Here is an 18,334-nt window from a genome sequence, read left to right as displayed (position 1 = left end):
AAATATGTAGAAGTACGAAAGGAAAAATACAGATAAAGCAAAAATGTTCATACATTTTACATATACAAAGAACAACTGACAGTCCATTTATATAGTTTATATAGCCTTCTTGTTTTGACATCTATACTATACATATAGTATTACAGTGCCATAATTTAGTTTTTGTTAACATTTTAGCATGTGAACTCATTTTACATAGTACTTTTTGCAGTTTTGGTTCTGTACCCCTTCTAATTATTTATAACAGTCAAAATAGTTTTCCCACTCTTTTTCAAATTCTCTAACTGACCTTCTGTTTACAGAATTTGTGAGTTTTACCATTGTGGCATTTCAAACATTTTAACTCTCAAATCTTCTTTTGTTGACCATGTCTCCATTTTCCAATTTGTTGCCATTACTACCCTAGCTGCTGTCAACATGTAATTTAAAAGTTCTTGCCAAGAGCATGGTCTCTGGTTTTATTTCAAATTCAGACTTCAGAATCTTTTGTATTTCAGAATGAATTTCCTTTCAGAATTTCATTGTCACTTTGCAAGTCCACCACATGTGGCAATATGACCCTTTAGCTTTTTGGCACTTCCAACAGAGACACTTTTGTCTGCATTTTTAATGTCAGTTGGGGTTATATACCATCAATAATACATTTTATACCCATTTTCTCTTAAAGTTTGACTTGCAATGAATTTTATATTTTTTGTCCATAGTCCTTCCCGTTGTTGGAAGGTTATCACTTTCCCTAGACTCTATATCCACTTTAACATAAAGTGGTGCCTCGCTTAACGAGCGCCCCGTTGAGCGATTAAATCGCTTAAGGAGGGGCTCTGGGCCATCGCTGGAGCATTCGCTCAGCGATGGCCCCTAGGGTGTTTTTTCGCTTTGCGATATTCGCTAAGCGATTCGCTTAGCGAATATCGCATAACGAAGTGGGGGAGAACAGCTGATCGGCGGTTCCAAAATGGCCGCTGGAAGGTCCGCGCTGCATTTTCGCGCCCTGCCCTCGCTTACCGAGGCCGCGAAAATGGCGGTGCTATGGAGGAAGATCGTTTAACGGTGAGTTTTAAAGCCATAGGAACGCATTGACTTTTTTATTTCCGTTTAGCGATGTTTCGCTATAGCGAAGGTTAATCCGGAATGGATTAACCTCGCTATGCGAGGCACCACTGTACTTTAACTGGCTCCATTTCTGTTTCAAATTAAAGTAATGGTTTGTATATTTGCCCTAATAGTACCTTGGCTTTTTACATAATTATTCTCTCAAACCCTGTTAATTTTCTTAATCTTCCTCTGTTATCTTGTGTAGCCCCTTTATATCTTGAAATTAATTGAGGATAAGATAGCCAAGTTAATTTTTTCCCTCTTCTCTTGCTTGCCAAGATTTGATTCCTCTCAGTTAATCTCTCATGTCCTGAGAGGTTAAAATGTCATGTAAGGTCTCTTGATACAAGGTCATGTAAGGTCTCTCATGATAAGATCTCTTGCTTATTGAAATATGCATCTGCTTGAGCCATTCTCGGTGATATTTGATGATCACTTGATGATTTTAAGGAATCCCCTTTTTTAACAGGCTGTCCCTGATTAAGTAGCTTTTATAGCAGGATTCACTTATTTTTTTTTATCTATAACAGGATTCACTTATTTTTTTTTATCTATAACAAAATGTGAAGGTGTAGACTTTCACATTGATCTGTTGATTCCAACTTCATTAACTTGTCATTTGAGGTTTTCATCCAGTCAACAATCCACTCTAAACTTGCTGCTTGATATTATAGCAGCAAGTTTAGACTTGTTGACTGCGTGGCTTAATAGCACTGCCAGTCCTCCTTAGATAGATAGATAGATAGATAGATAGATAGATAGATAGATAGATAGATAGATAGATAGATAGATAGATAGATAGATAGATAGATAGATAGATAGATAGATATGCGCAATTCAGGAGAAATTTTTAAAAGACTGGAAAAAACAAATAAATACACACACGTGCGCGCACACGCACACAGCCATGCTCCGCATTACGACGAAACCGCATTATGATGTTTTTGAGATTGCAAAACGATGATCTGGGTTTTTCGCTTTGCAAAACGACGATTTTCCTACAGCTGATTGGCGGTTTCAAAATGGTCGCCGGGTAAATAAAATGGCTCCCCGCTGTTTTCTGGGACGGATTCCTCGCTGCACAGGCACCGAAAATGGCCGCCCTATGGAGGATCTTTGCTGGACGGTGAGTTTCCAGCCCATTGGAACGCATTGAAGAGGTTTCAATGCATTTCAATGGGCTTTTTATTTTCGCATTACGATGTTTTCGTTCTACAGCGATTTCACTGGAACGAATTAACGTCGTAATGCGAGGCACCACTGTGTGTGTGTGTGTGTATGTATATGTGTGTGTCTATGTATGTATGTATGTATGTATGTATGTATGTATGTATGTATGTATGTATGTATGTATGTATGTATGTATGTAAATCCTTATACTGTGCTTTATTGTTTCCTGTTAAATAAATACCTAGATACTTTGTTGGTTTATCCATGACTTTACATCCCAAAATTTTTGTAATATTATCTCATTTTGTTAGAAATTTTTGGTTTATTTTCCTATTAATGTTAAAGCCTGAGTGGAGTCAAAACTTTGCTATTTGTCCCATTACCCGTTCTATTGAATATAATGAATTGGAGATAGTTAAAACAACATAATCTGCATAATTTCTTAGCTTAAACTCCTCTCTGTCTGTATTTAATCCTTTAATTTGGCTGTCTTGTCTAATCTTGGTTGCAAAGACTTCCATGGCTAAAATAAACAATAGTGGTGACAGTGGACTGGATTGTCTGGTTCCCTTCTCAATAATAAAACCATCAGTTAAAATCCAATTTATTAATATATTTACATTTTGTTTCTTATAAATTCCTTGACTTCAGTTTTCTAACTGTACCACAATTCAAATGCTGCAAAACTCCATGAAATATTATCAAATGCCTTTTCTACATCTAAAAACATAAATTCTGTTTTATGTTGTTGTTTTTCTACACATGCCATTGGATCTATTACAAATCTTACATTGTGTCACATAAATGTTTTAGGGACACATCCAGTCAGATCAGGGTGTATTGTTTCTGTAATACACTTCTTAAGTCTGTTTACTATTATCAAGGCAAACATTTTATAACACACATTTAGTAGGGAGATTGATTTGTATGTCTGTGGTTCTAGTGCATCATTACTTTATTTGAAGATTAATGTCATGTCATGCTTCTTGCCCTGAAGGTGGAAGTTCTTTTGTTTCATTTATTTCATTCATTCATTCTGCAGTGGTGTAATAAGTTCATCCTCTAGGCATCCTGTTGCTTTATCTATTTTCAGATTTCTTATTGCTTGGGATATTTCTTGGACTGTTACCTTATGATTTAAGGTTTGTTCTCGGGTGAAAAAAATGCAATATTTGTTTCTTCTTCGTGGCCTCTGTGAATACACACATATGGGTTTAGTCTGCGCCTGCGCTGACATTCTCGGAGCATTCTAGAGCTAAAAGTAACAATTTTATGATGTGATCCCCCATGAGGCACAAGCTCCTCCCACCCAAGATTCCCCTCAGTTCCTTTTTTCCGCCGTGCTGTAAAGTTCTACAGAGCATAGAGCTATTTCCACAGGGTTTTTTCCCTTAGCTTATTGATCAATTCCCTCTAAATTGGATTCTTTCCCTTCTCAATTATCTAATCTATGATCCCCCGTGAGTTGTTTTCTTTTTTGCTTGCCAGCTATTTGGCTTACCCCCCCCCCCGCACACACACACAGTTCAACTGTTTGCTTCTTTCTCCTTTCCCGCCTTTTTCGGCCTACTCATTTTGACTCTCAGGCACATTAATGATTTTCTGCCTGAGTAAGCTACATCTTACCCAGATAGGTGCAGGCCGCAGTAGGGGACCCGACAATGCCAAGGAGTCCTTAAAATCTAAGTCTACATCAACAGAGGAATCCTTGCCGGAGGCCAGCGAATTTGCCTCTGAGGAGACGACGTGCCAGCTCTACCTGCACAGACTTCGGATCGCCTGATAGCCTCTGCTCCAACTGGCCATTTAGTGACTGCGCTACCGTCCAGTCCGGCCGTGGCCCTTTTTAGCCCTACGTGAGGGCGGGCATTTGATGTTCCAGAGTTGGAGCTTAAGTCTCTCTATCTCATGAGGAGAAGAGAGTGAAAAGGAGGCATGTCTCACCACACCCTCTCTCTGAGCAACCATGAGAGAGACTGGTGAATCATCGATGGATGATTGTTTCAAGGGGCTTGTTCAAGGGACCCTGCAGGAGTTAGGGCTCTGTTGCCCTGTCCCTAGGAGAAGAAGGGCCTCCTGTTGCCCCGGTCTCCTTCCCTGACTGTCAGTGATTCCTCCTGACATGGGAAGCGCCTCTGTGTGTGAGTGCCGCACACCAACCCTCCTTCGTGCGCCTGCTCAGGTAGCTGCGACTTCTGGAGGGAGCTGCACACCGAGGCTGTAGATGTGCCTGCGACATATGGTAAGGCTTGGGTTTTCCCTTTGGGGATGCAATGGGCCCCTTCAGCTCCTGCGGCTAGCCCTGCATGTCAGTGCTTCGCCTGTCTGGGGTAACGCCCTTGGGTGTTTGGTGTGTTGGGCCTGATTTATCAGAGGCCTTGTTCACGTGGCTGCTATTTCCAAAACCAAGTGCCGAGGCGAAAGCTTTCTGGCAGCATTTGACAGCCCTAGTTTGCCTCTGAAAGGGGGGGCTGCAGCAACTCCCACCACTACCCCTGCTAGTCGGTGATATTCCTGCCTGGGGTAGCACCTGCAGGTGGCTGTTAATTTGGCACAAAACAGCCCTCTTTATCAATGGGCTCGCTCACAAAGTAGCCTGCAGCCCTGTCTCAGGTGCCAGTGCCTGCATAGGCTCATAAGGAAAGGACTCACAAGGGTCCACCCGAGAACCCTGCCGCTGTCTGGTAAGTCTGGATAATTTTCCTCAGGTAGGTCCTGTCACACTGACAAGGTTGCGTAGGACCAGTCCCTTTTGTTTGGGATAGGAGCTATGAGCTCTCGGCCACCATCACCATCCCGCTCTACCTGGCATCGTTCTGAGCCATGGGCTATGGAGTACTTTATGCCTCCACATGCGCTTTACAGATGTAGTGCTCCCTCGAACTCGGCTCCGGCATCATAATGTTTGGAGCCTTGATCAAACCTGCTGTTAACCCATTCAGGTTTGAGACTCACATGAGTCACTGGGGGGTGGAAGAGTTTCCAACCAATCTTCCTACACCCCTCTCGGTTGTCGCAGATGGTCACACTCCTTTACTGTCAACAGATGAGTTCTTTGGTCGGCGTTGTTATTTGTTTTTAGTCGCCGTGTAGCCACGTACTCCTCTGCCATGAGGGCTTATCACCACTTATGGAGTTTGGTTCTGCCCACCCTGCAGGTAGCTCATGTGCACGCTTACAGTTCAGGCCTTCCACATCACTGGGAGGCACTGTTGCAGGTGCATCACGAGCGCACTGCTGCTCGATACGCCTAAAAACCAGTGTCTAAGCAACTGACAGGTTAGGACCTGCCATTTGTTGGTGTATGGCTTTTTAGCCAGAAAAAGGTTGTTATTTTGATAACCTGCTCAGGCTCTAGAAGGTGACACATTCATTGTGCTGTAACATCTGCAAGTGCCTAAAGATGTTCCCATCAGCCTATGGCATTCCAGGAACGTTAAAAGCCTCAACCCCAAAGTTACCAGCCGCCACCCCTAGACATGTGGGGAGGCAGTACCTTGACTGGCAGAATTGCTGGTAGGACTGCAAACTGAGCGGGCTCTTTACTTCTCTGCTGTTGACCAGTCAGTCCGTTTGACTTCTTTCTATCGTAGCTACCAGCTTTGCCACTATCTTTGATGTACGTTGAATCCATTAGGATCAACCTCAACATGGAAAAAACTTTGTTCTTTTTCTCTACCATACAACACTTTGGCAGGAAAAGATGCTTTCCAAATTCCAATCCATCTCGTGTCAAGGCACATTATGATCGAGCGCGACTGGTCCTGGCTTCGAATCTGCCAATTCTGGACATAAGCTCGGATCTCACTCCTTGAACGAATCTCCCTCCAATATGATGCGATCCATTATCATTCTCTGTCACCTTCAGTGTGCTTCTTTTCATTTGCACAGCTCACTTCTCGGTTCACCGCATCCCGTCTATTGGGATTGGAGGAACCGCCTTTTCCAGACCCAGCCATCACTTAGCTGAGCACTTACACTAACTATGCTGAAGCTAATAAAGGATGCTTGCACCAAGCCACTTCCTATTAAAGATCTAGGAAGAATGTATCACAGGTACAAGGTACGAGGAAATGACATAGAAATTTTGGGATGACTCCAGTTCCATTTCTATCATCGTAGAACAAATTTATCCAAAATGAGAAATGATTTCCCTGAACCCTACTAATAAGAATACAGAAACATTGATGTCTTTGGCAGGGAGACTTATTCCCTTCATTCACTTCTGCTCCATGTGGCCAACTATCAATCACAATAGGCGCCTACCTGGAGCAATTTTGGTCTCAAATTCTACCTCTCTTAAAATCCATTAAGACAGAGCTTAGAAATTCTTGCTCTGAGACCACGACTCTAGCAAAGGAACACAGGATTGCTGCTTGATATGCAAAGGGCTTCAACTACTGTCGCATCCTTAGTATCTATAGAAGGCTCACCTAGTCACGATCCACTGGCTCATCAAGGACACATAGGACAGAATTGAATGTCTTCCATTACATGGTACCAGTCTCTTCAGTCTTAGACTGGTGACACTAGAAATATTATTATTATTTACACAGAATAGGAAAACAGCTAAATTATATATGGGCTGACAGCCCTTTCATCCCTCTTTCAGTTCTACCCATAGTCCTTTCAATCATATCTGGAGTTTCAGCCTCCCAGACATTTTGGTTCATACAAGAATGTCACCACATCTCTCAAGGTTACGTTATATAATTGTCTTTGTTCCCCTTTGAGTAACGTTAGACTCACTCTTTTTGTCTATATCCTCCAGGAAGAGACCTCTGCCTCCTGGGCAAACATGCCATAATCCAAGTTCCTACATCTGGCTTATGCATGGCTTCTACTTCTGTGCTATTATATACATAGAAAGGACGGAGGCATCCGTCCCATCCTTGGTCTCAGAAATCTTTTCATGTGTATTCTACCGTAAGTTTCAGATTCCAGCCTCAACACTATTATCTAATCAGTAATTCCTAAGGTTTCATGCCATTCAGTTTTTCAACATTTGCAAGGTCTTTCAGATGGTACAGGACATCAGTTTGATAATAACCTTCCCCTGCGAGATATGGACATCTACCTGTACTGGTACTATAGTGTATGTTTTTCTTAAAAAAAAAAAAAAATTACTAGCAGTCATCTCCCCAAATTCATGACCTCCACGGCTTCAGTGCTAAAGCAATCCAGACTCAGCCTCGAACCACTCCAATAGTGGTATCTTTTCTTTTTGACCAACTAGAGGATCCCTAATCCAAGTAACTGCAAGTTTGGTTCTATCACCATTGGAAAGTATCGACCTTCAGTGTATTCACTGGGGTCCGTACGCCAACTACAGGTTTTATTGCTCCTGTGCAGGTGCGGACGGAAACACTGTCGGGGACATATTCATATGGCAGTGGACAGGGAATTTGCCATAACTCTTCCCTCCGATACATTTCATTCTACGGAGAATCTTCCATCACCATCATTCCTAATCAAATGCGATCCAAATACCTCCTTGAGGTACTTGGTTCTAGTTCGCCTGTCTCAGATCGATATAGAGAGACACATGTCAGTTCCCTCTGGTTCCTCACCTCCTAACTTCCATGAGCTTGGCAACCTGGGAAATACTCCCACTTTGGCATCAGTGCTTGATTGAGCTCAAAAACCATGAACTCGATGTCGATGTGTAAATAAATAAATCTTTATTAAATATATTGAAACAAAGAGCTACCTTACCAACTTTCTTAGAAACTGTTGCCTACTTGGCTTTCTGTTTATGCTTTAAAATGTTATATATCTGCTATTGTTGCCCATTAACCAGATTATTCTGGTAGGTAGGACTTTTGTCTCACTCTAGGGTCAAACATCTTTTCACAGGACTCAGTACCACCCGTCCTCCATGTAAACGCATTGTTCCTCAATGGTCTATAGATTTCTAAATTCACTCATGTGCCCGCCATTCGAGCCCATTTTCTCTTCAAATGCCAAATTACTTACTTTGAACAGCCTTCCTAGTGGCTGTCATATCTGCCAAGGGAACACGCGAAATAGCTGGATTGTGATTCGATCCACCTGTTATTCAATTTTCCTGATAAAGTGACTTCCTACTTTAATGTCTCATTCCTGACATATTCGACTAATTTTCATGTTTATCTATGCTTCATCTTACCATCATTCTTCAGATCACCATCATCTCCTTTAGAGCACATGCTCCACAATATTTATGTAAGATGCTCACCAGCATTTTCTCTGGACACTACCAGAGCTTCTAAACAGATGACAGGCTCTTTTGATGCTTTCATTCTTTTCATTTCAAAAGTCCAGTTTCTTCCTATCCATCTCTAGATCGATGGTCCAGGCTGTATCTATGGCTTGCCAGCGGTCAGACGAGTCACCGTCTAATTAGCTTTAGCCTCGCTCCACGGAGTGCTGTCTACCTCGGCTGCATCCAGAGTACATCTACCGTGCACCAATATGATCCATGGCATCTACCTTTGCAAAGCAATACTGGCTACATGTAGGTACACGCAGTAACACTGGATTTGGCAGAAATGTGTTGGCATCCTTCCTACCGTGACGTCCCACCTGCCAATAAGTAAGCTTGCCAGTCACCCATATGTGTGTATTCACAGAGGCCACGAAGAAGAAAGAAAGGTTACTTACCTGTAACCATGGTTCTTCGAGTGGACCTCTGTGAATTCACACTACCCGCCCATCCTCCCCTCTGTCCGTCACGGGTATCTTATTGTTGTATAACTCTCATGCCCGGCGGACAAATTGCAGGAACTGAGGGGAATCTTGGGTGGGAGGAGCTTGTGCCTCATGGGGGATCACATCATAAAATTGTTACTTTTAGCTCTAGAATGCTCCGAGAATGTCAGCGCAGGCGCAGACTAAACCCATATGTGTGAATTCACAGAGGTCCACTCGAAGAACCATGGTTACAGGTAAGTAACCTTTCTATTCTTTACATATTCTTCAATCCCTTCTTCTGCTGACTTTTCCTTCTTATATAATTGTGTGAAATAAGAGACAAATTGTTCTTGTATTTCTTTTTCCATGTATACAGAAAGATTTGCTGTTTTCACTCCTGTTATCATTTTTTTCCTCCACATCCTGTCTTAAACAGTGTGCCAAAAATCTGATTGGTTTGTTTGCATGTTCGATATATTTCTTCTTAAGTAAAATTTCTTCTGCAGCTCTTCAGTGTGTAATAGGTCTAGTTGAGCTTTAAATTTCTTAATTTCTCTCGTTTGTTTGTTACCACATTTTTTTAAGGATTGAATTTTATCTGTTACTTTCCTTCTTTGTTTTCCTTTTTCTCTTTTCTTTTTGATGCAGTTGAGATAAGATTTCCTCTAATAAATGCTTTACTTGTTTCCTATATAGTTGCAATGGGGAGTTCTTCTGTCCAATTTATTTTAAAGAATTCTTTCAGATTTTTTTTTTTTTTTGCATTTTAAAAGAAAATCCTCTTGTATCAACAAGTTATCATTTAGCCTCCATCTTCTCACAATTCCTTCCTTATTCTAAGTCTTCTTCAAGGGCTTATGGTCTCCCATTATTTTTGGTAATATTTCAGCTTTTTCTAAGTTCTTAATACTAGTTCACGATAACCAACACATGTCAGTCCAACAGTATGTTTGATGTCTGTCTGAAAATAAGGTGTAGTCTTTCTCCATCCATCCATCCATCCATCCATCCATCCATCCATCCATCCATCCATCCATCCATCCATCCATCCATCCATCCATCCATCCATCCATCCATCCATCCATCCATCCATCCATCCATCCATCCATCTGTCTACTGCAGTAGTCCCATATATTTGAATACATTCTGAGGGAGTTTACCTCCTTTTGTTTTCTTAGATTTTTCTTTCTTGGGGTCCATTACTCCATTCATATCTCCAAATATCATAATCGCACCTTCTTGAAAATCTAAAAGCAAAATTTTTCTTCAGCATTGTTTGGGGCGTACAGCGATATTATTGTGTTGCTTTCCCCATCAGAGAATCTGATCTTTAGCATAATCAATCTTCCCTCTGGATCTTTGTATTCTTCTATCATATTGATACTTTAATGTATATCACAAGACATTTTTTCTTCTTTCTAGCTGATGTCAGGTATGCTTTTCCGAATTTTTTTGAATTTAAAATATGTTCCTGTTCTTTCTTTATGTACTTTTCTTGGACATATATTATATCTGCTTTTAATTTCCTTAGTTGATTAAAAGTTCTTGAACATTTTGTGATGGAATTTGACCATTGATGTTAGCTGATACAGTACTTAGAACCTCCATCTTGTTAAAATACTGCCACTTATTTTAGTTTGCTATTATTTTTACATTTTTTCCCTGCATCAAAATTTTGTATTTCACTTGAAGTGTCTCTGTTAAATGATTTTCTAGATGGTGAATTATCTAATCCTACTAAATCTTGCAATGTCTCTGAGTTGTCTCTCTTTAGAATGTCTTCAAATGATTGTTTAACTTTTTCTAGGTTGAATATAATACATTTCCTTTTTGGTAGTGTCACTTTGAATGCAAAGGGAATTTTCCAACAGTACCTTATTTTTTGTTTTCTAAGTTCTTGAGTGAAAAAGTCAAAGTCTTTTCTTTTCTTCAATACATCTGATGGAAGAGATTGAAAAATCTGTACTTCCGTCCCATTTACTTCCAGTGGGTTAATTATTTATTTACTCAGTATGTTTCTAGTTTTCTTGTGTATAAACTTGACTAGAACATATGTTGGGACTTTGTTCCTTGTTACAAATTTGAAGTTAATTCTATAGATTTGATCACAATCCAATAATTCTTCTTCAGTCTGAAAATGGTCCCATATCAATGTGGAAAATTCCTCTTTCAGGTCTGTTTTCTTGATGTACAATAATAAATAATTTTATGTTTATCTGTTAATGTTGTATTCTTGTTTGACAGGGGTACCTTGGAACCTAAGAAGAGCTCCTGGGGGCTGTATCTAAAAAGGGTTAAAAATGACTGGGTTAAACTGTGGAGTTATCTTATATTTTCTTTTTATTTTACCTATTTTAACATTCTTCAATGTGCCTTGTATCCTCCCACACACTTCTTATGAAGAAATGGCAAGTGAAGCTAATGGTCATGCTAATAATATACTGTATTCTGTTACATGTCATCCGGTCATGGAGATCACTGGTTTCTAGTGACCCTATAAACTAGTGAACTCCAAAATGTCCTGTATTAACATATTAAGGGACTTGACTTCTTTACTGAGTGGGTCCATCGCCAGTTTTCAAGAGCATTAGCTTTTCCTTACATTATTGTCTATGTCCAGTTAATTTTACTGTTTCATAATATGCCCCAAATTTGACTTAGTTTAGTCATTTGAGCTTCTAGTGAGAGCTCAAGCTTGATTTGGTCTAGAACCTACTTATTTCTCTTTCTGGTGGTCTATTGTATCTGTAAAGCTCTGCTCCAGCACCAGATCTCAAATTAATTGATTTTTTTTTCCTGTTAGGTTCATTGTCCAACTTTGTGCCATATATATTATTTGAGAATGCTATGATCTTGACCTTTATCTCCAGGGAAACATTCTTGCTCTTCAAGATCCTTTAAAAAAAAATCCTTCATGGCTGTCCTTTCTAGAATCAATCTCCTTTTGATTTTTGAGTGCAGTTCCATTTTGGTTAATGGTTGAACCAAGGTACAGAAAATCTTTAACCATTTCAATTTCTTTTTCATCTGCAGTAAATTTATGTAATTCTTACATAGTCATTAATTTTGTTGTCTTAATATTTAGGTGCAGTTCTGTTTGCACTTCCTTTTAAATGACACCATTACTGTTTTCTACATCTCTTCCTCCAATTTTCGCTCTCACAACTGAATCTGAATTAGCTTTCCATATTGTATGCTGTATATACAAACTGAGCAGATAAAGAGACAGAGCAGTCACAGAGTTAGCTGCAATCTTTGGCAACTTCTTTCTTTTGGGTTCAAATGTATATTGAACATGCCCAGTCTGAGCGTCATTATAATAGCCGTCAGGAAGAATGGTAAGCAGAGCCAAGCTAATGTCTTAAGTAGGAAAATTCTTTTAAATAAGTACTTTTATTCTTGGCCTTTCAGTTTTTCCCAATCCCCCCATTAGCATTAGTTTTCCAACTTTGTCCGTGTCTTATTTTCATACAATATACTGATCTATAAAAGAACTCTGAGCATTTACAGAATACCCCTCCCGCAACAGGAGCCCTGTCTCATGTTCTTAGATTTCAGTAGAGTAGTTTAGAGAGGCAGACCAGAGGACTTGATACTTATCAGTTAAAAGCATTCTCAGAACATGCTCCAAAACACTTTTTCTTAAACCTCTTAGGAGCTACTTTCATTACTGAACAGATCAATATGATGGTTGATCTCATAGAGAATGTGTACTTTAGTGAAAGGTAAAAAAGCACTAATCTAAAATTCTGGCAAGCTGATAATTCAACAAAATCTAAAATGATTACTGGAGAAGCAAATTCCCTGGAAATAAGAAGGGAGTGTTTTCCCCACATGCAAGATTTGTCGTAGAAGCATTCATTTAGACCAGGAATGTGTTGCCCTCTAGATGTTGCTGGTTTCCATTTCCCATCAAGTCCCCCGAGCTGTGCCAATGGTGAAGGATATCAGAAGTTCAGCAACATCTGGAAAGCTAATGGTTTCTTGCCCCCACTAATATGACCATTTGAGAATATAATATGACCATTATTTATTCCATCTTTACTTACGCTGCAGCTCTGCCACACAGGCCTGGTCCCTGAGCTGTTCTTCATGAACAGACATGGCCCTTCGGTTTGCCACAGGCTTCAGATGAGGTTTGGCTTTGAGTTGATTGTCTAAAAAGAAATGGATGCAGTTACTTGGCATGTAGAGGGAATTCTAGGGGCAGTCAGAAAATAACTAGGCTTCTTAAGTAAACTGGGACATAAGAGAAAACTACAGATATTAAAAAGGTTGATGTAACCCCATTGTGAGGATTACTGTTTCAGTGTGCATGCCCTAGCACCAGCATCTATGTAACATACCTTCAGCAATTGTGTTTACATCACCATGCAAGTTCTGTTGTCCAGCACATGACTGTCCCTCTCCAGCAATGCTGGTCCTCCTCAGAAGTGGTGTGCTTCTCCCAGTTCTGGGCAAACTGCTGCTCCAGCTTTCTCTTTCTTTCTGCTCTGTATGGCTGGCTGTCTCCTGAGCAGCAAAAGCTCTTCTTGGAGAATAGCTGAGCTCTGAACACTTGCCCTTCAGCTCTACATTCAGTTGCCTCCCAAGAGCTTTCCAGGAAAGCCTCCCCTCACTCGATCTTCCACTTGGTTCTGCATCTGTTCTGCCAGCAATATCCGTGGGATTGATTCGCACAGAAGGATCTATGAAAGAGTGCCATTTATTATTACTTCTTGCTATGGTTTCGTCCACAACAAGTGCTCTATCATCTCTCACTAGATAATTACATCTCCAAAGAAGAATTTAACTGCAGATTCTATAGGGAAGATGGGAAACTCTGACCCTTGAGGATGCCAGTAAGGACCACATATTCCTCCCTCTATCTGTGGTTAGAGATTAACAGCAAGGATTTCCTCCTCCTCTCAACTGAAAGGCCAACTGCCCAGACAGGAAGAATCCCTATTGCTATCTCTCTGCTGTCATTTCCACTTGCTGAACAGTTTTAACAGCAAACCTGTGTGGTAGGCTAATCTGAGATATAGAAACTGGCCTAATGTCCATCCACAGAGCCTCATAACTTACTTCCTGGTTTCAATTTGATGCTTCAGCCCTTACACCACGCTGGATCTCTGCCAAACAACTTCAGGACTAACTACACTGGCATAACCCACAAAGGACATCCTAGGTGCCTTTTATTCATATCACACAACGGGAGTCAGAAAGAAAACTTAGTTTATAACTTCAGTTACCATTTTTAGTTATATATAGCCCATCTGTGCTCTCTTCCATGTATATAATTCGCAGAAACTGCTTCCTTGATAAATTATGAGATGAAGCAGCATGACCTTTGCTCAACCTACATTGGAAAAATACAGCCCCCATCCCAGTGTATTATATTGTTCCCATCCCAGATTGTCCAGTAAGCAGATTGTCCTGTGACCTCAGGCTTGTGGCATGTGAAACTGAAAGTTATGCTAGACATTAAACACAGGCCATTTTGGAAATGCAGCAAGTGGAGTTGGGACAGGTTTAATCCTTCCTTGCCTTGCTATGCTCTGAACTTCAGTTGCTTTTTGAGGCCAATATTTGTATTGTGGGGAAAATCCTCTGTTGGCCTACAGCTAGTTTGGCCCAAAGTTTTGTGGACATGTTGCTGTACCAAGTCTGAGAATAACTGAAGAGAGACTGGTTCTACCCAAAGGTGAAAGTGAAAAGCACCAAAGAACTGAACTCTCCAGTCTCAAATACTACTACCTGTGGACATCGAGTGTGTACGTGATTTCAAGGAACAAGGAGCCTCTGCTGAACTGTCCACAATGTCTCCTGCAAATCAAACAGTCATGTTAAGGGTGTTGGCCAAAGTCAGAGAAGGTTCTTTGTCAAGAATTCTATCACAGCATAATGCACAAATAATTATTTGTTCCCTTTGCATCTATAGTCTACATAAGATATTGTTGCTAAGACTGAAAAGTGATGGGGCCACATATTCTCAGAACACAAGTGATTACTTACATGATCTAATATTTTATGCAAAAGAAATGTATTCTGCATATGGAATACAGGAGGGGAAAGGCTGAGAACTTTTCTCAACATTAAGTTTCTGTGAATTGCCTATCCCTGTGCTTTTAAGTTCCACAATGTAAGAAAGGTCTAAATGAACTAATATAAATAATTTCCATCATGTGACTCCTTATGAATAATCTGGAGTGGTTCATCCAATCATTTACCATCCTAAATAAGAATTAGGCTTCCATAACACTTTTGAAAGTTTATTATGATAGTAGGAGCGGAGGTCAAGTACAAGTAGCTCCAGAGCTAATGAAGTGGTTGTGCCAAAGCCGAAAGGACGCTCAGCTGTGGACGTGCCTGGAAGTGAAAGGAAAGTCCATTGCTGCAAAGAAAAATACTGCATAGGAACCTGGAATGTAAGATCTATGAACCTTGGGAAGCTGGAGGTGGTCAAACAGGAGATGGCAAGAATAAACATCGACATCCTGGGCATCAGTGAACTAAAATGGACAAGAATGGGCGAATTCAGCTCTGATGATTATCATATCTACTATTGTAGGCAAGAATCCCGTAGAAGGAATGGAGTAGCCTTCATAGTCAACAAAAGAGTGGGAAAAGCTGTAATGGGATACAATCTCAAAAATGATAGATTGATGTCAATACGAATCCAAGGCAAACCTTTCAACATCACAATAATCCAAGTTTATGCACCAACCAACATTGCTGAGGAGACTGAAATTGAACAATTTTATGAAGATTTACAACACCTTCTAGAACTGACACCAAAGAAAGATATTCTTCTCATTCTAGGGGACTGGAATGCTAAAATGCTCAGATTCGCAGTGGGTTGGACTCCACAGTTACTGCAGAATCAGAGGATGTGTCCAGTGTGCCGTGCTTAGGTCAAGTATTAATGGATGAGTTTCAATTGTTGAGACCCGAGGACGTGGACAAGGTGCTTGGATTTGTCAATTCTACCACCACTCCACTCGACCCTTGCTCATCCTGGCTAATTGGAATATCGGCCAGGGGGGTTCGCACCTGGGTCCAGGAGGCCGTGAATGGCTCTTTGAGAGAGGGAGTGGTCCCTGCCACCTTGAAGGAGGCAGTAATTCGGCCACTCCTTAAAAAGCCTAACCTGGACCCAAGGCTGGTGGTTAACTACCGACCAGTAGCGAACCTCCCTTATTTGGGCAAAGTATTGGAGCGGGTTGTGGCTGGGCAACTCCAGGCGCTGCTGGATGAAACAGATTTTCTGGACCCATTTCAATCGGGTTTTAGGCCGGGTTTTGGTACGGAGACTGCCTTGGTCACCCTGTACGATGACCTTTGCCGGGAGAGAGATAGAGGGAATGTGATTCTGTTGATACTCCTGGACCTCTCAGCGGCTTTCACCATCGACCATGGTGTCCTTCTGGATAGGCTGGCTAGGTTGGGAGTTGGGGGCACTGTCTTACGGTGGTTCCGCTCCTTCCTGGCTGACTGTGTCCAGAGGGTGATGCTGGGGGACAGTTGCTCTGCCCCTTGGCGTTTATGCCATGGGGTTCCTCAGGCCTCAATACTGTCCCCCATGCTGTTCAACATCTACATGAAACCGCTGGGAGAGGTCATCAGGAGGTTTGGGCTGAGGAGTCAGCAATATGCTGACAACACTCAGCTCTACCTCTCGTTTTCCACCAATCCAAGTAAGGCAGTTTCTGTGCTGAACTCGTGTCTGGACCTGATAATGGACTGGATGAGGGTTAATACATTGAAACTCAATCCAGACAAGACGGAAGTGCTGTTAGTGGGTGCTTCACCGGACAGGCTGGAGGGCCATTTCCCTGTCCTGAATGGGGTTACACTCCCCCTAAGGGACAGAGTCCGCAACCTGGGGGTGCTCCTGGACCCCAGTCTAACACTGGAAGCCCAGGTGGACTCGGTGGCCAGAGGCACCTTCCTTCAGCTGTGGAAATTATACCAGCTACGGCCCTACCTGGACGAGCGGAGTCTCATGACAGTTACACACACACTGGTAACATCCCGCATAGATTACTGCAATGCGCTCTACGTGGGGCTGCCTTTGAAGATGGTCCGGCGACTGCAACTGGTCCAGAATCGAGCTGCGAGGCTGGTGAGTGGTGCGGCTGCTAGGGAACATATCAAGCCGATTCTGTTTAAGCTACATTGGCTACCAGTTGCTGCCCAGGCCCAATTCAAAGTGCTTGTTTTGACATATAAAGCCCTAAACGACTTGGGCCCTGGATACCTGAAGGACTGCCTCCTTCCATATGAGCCTATCCGGCAGTTAAGATCTAGCCAGGGGGGCCTTTTGAAAGAGCCATCCCCTAAGGAGGTAAGAGGGACGGCTTGTAGACAAAGGGCCTTTTCGGCAGCTGCCCCCAGACTATGGAATGCCCTCCCGACTGAGATTTGTCTGGCGCCGACACTGATGACATTTTGGCGCCAGGTCAAAACCTTCCTGTTACAGAAGGCTTTTAATTGAAATAATATTAGCTATGGGTCCGATGGCAATTTTAATATATATTTTAATTGTATTTTAATTGTTTTGAATTTTTATTGTATTTTAAATTTTGTAAGCCGCCCAGAGACCTTTGGGTAGTGTGGGCGGCATATAAATTAAAGAAATACATAAAGAAAGAAAGAAAGAAAGAAAGAAAGAAAGAAAGAAAGAAAGAAAGAAAGAAAGAAAGGGAGTCAAGAGATAAAAGGAACAACAGGTAAGTTTGGCCTTGGAGTTCAAAACGAAGCAGGGCAAAGGCTAATAGAGTTTTGTCAAGAGAACAAGCTGGTCATCACAAACACTCTTTTCCAACAACACAAGAGGCGACTCTATACATGGAAATCACCAGATGGGCAATATCGAAATCAGATTGATTATATTCTCTGCAGCCAAAGATGGAGCAAAAACAATACCTGGAGCTGACTGCAGCTCTGATCATCAGCTTCTCATAGCAAAATTCAAGCTTAAATTGAAGAGAGTAGGAAAAACCACTGGGCTACTCAGGTATAATCTAAACCAAATCCCTTATGAATACACAGTGGAAGTAAAGAACAGATTTAAGGAACTAGATTTGGTGGACAGAGTGACTGAAGAACTTTGGATAGAGGCTCATAACATTGTACAGGAGGCGGCAAGAAAAATCATCCCAAAGAAAAGGAAATGCAAGAAAGCAAAGTGGCTGTCCAACTAGGCCTTAGAAATAGCAGAGAGGAGAAGGGAAACAAAATGCAAGGGAGATAGGGAAAGCTACAGAAAACTGAATGCAGACTTCCAAAGAATAGCAAGGAGAGACAAGAGGGCCTTCTTAAATGAACAATGCAAGGAAATAGAGGAAGATAACAGAAAAGGAAAAACCAGAGATCTGTTCAGGAAAATTGGAGATGTTAGAGGAACATTTTG

At 41.4% G+C, this 18,334-nt stretch overlaps 1 protein-coding gene across 10 annotated transcripts in view; it reads right to left on the bottom strand.

Moving 5' to 3' along the window:
• CARMIL2 (capping protein regulator and myosin 1 linker 2) overlaps window positions 1-18,334 on the bottom strand; it is a 161,360-nt gene that overhangs the window by 9,204 nt on the left and 133,822 nt on the right. For 7 of the 10 annotated variants that reach the window (XM_078380362.1, XM_020811446.3, XM_020811448.3 and 4 more), the window contains 3 exons: window positions 14,674-14,745; window positions 13,284-13,625; window positions 12,987-13,094 (listed from right to left, as the gene is read on the bottom strand). In XM_078380362.1, the coding sequence (XP_078236488.1) occupies window positions 12,987-13,094; window positions 13,284-13,625; window positions 14,674-14,745 (522 nt within the window). Of the gene's footprint in view, window positions 1-10,764; window positions 11,222-12,986; window positions 13,095-13,283; window positions 13,626-14,673; window positions 14,746-18,334 lie in introns of those variants that run through there. The other 3 variants (XM_020811449.3, XM_078380360.1, XM_020811447.3) reach the window with 3 other exon arrangements.

Source organism: Pogona vitticeps, chromosome 10 (genome assembly GCF_051106095.1).
Source record: "Pogona vitticeps strain Pit_001003342236 chromosome 10, PviZW2.1, whole genome shotgun sequence".
NCBI lineage: Eukaryota > Metazoa > Chordata > Lepidosauria > Squamata > Agamidae > Pogona > Pogona vitticeps.
The sequence above is the reverse complement of the archived record's forward strand: the minus strand, read 5'-3'. Positions and strand labels throughout refer to the sequence as shown.